The 2,554-nt window shown below is 32.8% G+C and overlaps 1 protein-coding gene across 1 annotated transcript; it reads right to left on the bottom strand.

Annotated features, from left to right (window-relative positions):
* Positions 1 to 1,327: 1,327 nt before the first annotated feature.
* Positions 1,328 to 1,873, bottom strand: LOC104746795 (uncharacterized). The gene has a single exon (XM_010468323.1). It carries the CDS (start codon positions 1,871 to 1,873, stop codon positions 1,328 to 1,330), a length of 546 nt encoding a protein of 181 aa, XP_010466625.1.
* Positions 1,874 to 2,554: the final 681 nt, after the last annotated feature.

The raw sequence follows: 2,554 nt of genomic DNA, 5'->3' as shown, positions 1-2,554 counted from the left end.
GTAATCTGTTAAAATTAAAAACATATGTGGAAAAGACAAGAAAAAAAATAAACAAGATTTCCTCTTGTGGATCGGACGTGAGAAGAAAGAAAAATAACATTTTTTTTTTCTTGATATTTTTCTTAATAAAAAGAGCTATTTTGAGCAAATCATAATAATATATAAATAAATAAAAAGATCTATTTTTGAGGATTTTTTATTTTATGAAATACGTAATTTATTATAGTTAACAAAGAAACATATCTATACTGTACATCCTTATCATTTTTATTAAATTTAGGAAAACAAACTTTTAGCATGTTTGATATCATTAATTTTTGGTCAAAGCCAAAGATACATATCTCTCCTGTAAATAAAAAAGAAGCAGCATTCAAATTAACTTGCCCATAATTAATTCAGTATGCATGAAATGTATGGTTAGTGCTTGTCACCACAAGCTAGATTTCGTATTAAAATCGCATTATATTTTTCTTGAGCAGAACTAGTAATAAAATAAGAACTTACACTTGCAAGTTCAAAACAAAACCAGCCAAGACCCAATTAAGATCTTTATATTTGATTTATATCTTTTCAAACCAGTAATCTGATTTAAGTGAACAATCAATTTCAAATTTCCATGATTTGTAAGCCCAGTAAATTAATAATGAATCTGGCTCCAAAATCAAACCTCCAATGATATTGGGCCTTTTAATTTTGATCTCTGCTTCTAAATTACCTCAACTGTCAGTTCACAAAACCCAGATTTGTGCTCTCTTTATTATTTACCATTTGTGTATTTTTATAATCATAATTTGTTTTACAATTATTAGGCTTTTGATTCATATCAGCTCACATGGGTCTGCAAAAATGTAGAGAATAATGTAGCAGAGAGTCTTGATTATATAAACCCAAATTTCATACAACATAGATAATAAGAATATTACACAAGTTAACCTATTTGATCTATAGATCTACACTCATATAGTCATATATAGTTATGGAAGAGCGATAGCAGTAGAGAAGAATATGAATTATACAAACCCAACTTCATAACAACGTAATATAACATTAACATTACTCAAACCTATTTGATCTTTGATAATAATATAGTCTTAAATTATACAAACCGACACTTCGTATGAATGTGATCGACGTTACATAATAACTACATGACTCCACTTAAACATATTTTGATCCATATATGTAATACATATTAAAAACATGAAACATCACAATAAGCAAATATCATGCATATATAAGGACCTTATAATAAGGTGATTAAACTTTCAACTATAAGTATTGTATATGATTACGTGGATTAAACGTGAGGGAAACCACCGCTGCAAGCTTAATGATGACGATGACGGCCGAGACGAAGATCAAGATCAAGATCATCATCTTGAGGCTCAGAACCTCCGGTCTCTTGTGGGCTTTGGTGAGTGTCATCATCTTCATTCATCATGTATCCGAGCCCTAAGCTCAAATCGAGACCATGAGACTCCCCTTGAGCAAATCTCCCTCCTCCTCTTGGTGATGATGATCCAAAGTATTGTGTGTTGTGGCTAGGGTTTATCGGTGGCTGAGACACTTGGTGGTGGTATGAATCGATGGTCGGAAGATATGGAGACGGGTTGTTGTTATCATTAGGGTTCGTGAAGTTTATGGAGGAGGAGGGAGACTGAGATGGTAAAGGAAGAGAAAATGGAAATGAGTTGGAAGGAGAAAAGGAAGAGAGGTTTCTCTCGCGTCTGCTGTGGATATTATTGTGACCACCGAGGGCTTGAGGATTCGTGAAACCTCTCTTGCAGATGTTGCAGTCATAAGTCCGGCGCTTATCTCCAGAGCCGGAGCCGGAGCCTGAGCCGGAATCAATCTGTTTTCCCCGGTTGTTCATCTCTCTCTTCTCCTTCTATTGGGGTTTCTCTCTATCTCTCTCAATATTCAATGTTTTGAAATGAGTCTGACGCTCATGTTAGAGTATATATAAGCTAGGAAAGAGCATGTGTTTGATCGGAGGGCTAATGTTTTTAATGGTTTGGATATTTCTTACAAAAATAAGCATTAAGGTTTATGGAGAATTAAGATATATTTTGAGTCTTGTTACACCAAAAGGAGGACAAAATAGGGGGTTTTAAAATAAATTGTTTGTGGGTGGCAACATATAGTTCTAGCTATTATTGATTATTATTTACTACAAAACCACCATGCACGATTATTTTAATTAATTTGTATATTTTACAAAAACAAAATTCAGGGAAAGTACTTTAACAAAAGGATAATATCATATCAGTTGGATTAGTTGATTTGGGAAACAAACTACTCAAGGTGTTGTTATTCATGAGTCTTAGAGTGACTAGTTAGGCTAATAACTAGCTAATTTCACATTTAAATGTGATCATACGTACACTATACACATATGCACACATAAAAGATACAAAGAAATAATCTTGTACACCTTTGAAGATAGTAATTAAGAAAATGTTATACGTTTCCATCGAGTGTAAAAAATTACCAACCAAAGTTGTTTAAACAAAATTTGAAGGCTAGCTATAAGCTACTGCAAACATAAAACTTA

This window comes from Camelina sativa, chromosome 15 (genome assembly GCF_030686135.1).
Source record: "Camelina sativa cultivar CO46 ecotype springtype chromosome 15, ASM3068613v1".
Classification (NCBI taxonomy): Eukaryota; Viridiplantae; Streptophyta; class Magnoliopsida; order Brassicales; family Brassicaceae; genus Camelina; species Camelina sativa.
This window is presented reverse-complemented; position numbering and strand designations above follow the sequence as displayed.

What these genes read in the sequence shown, in the direction of transcription:
- LOC104746795 (XM_010468323.1), bottom strand. Translation starts at nt 1,873, where the DNA reads ATGAACAACCGGGGAAAACAGATTGATTCCGGCTCAGGCTCCGGCTCC.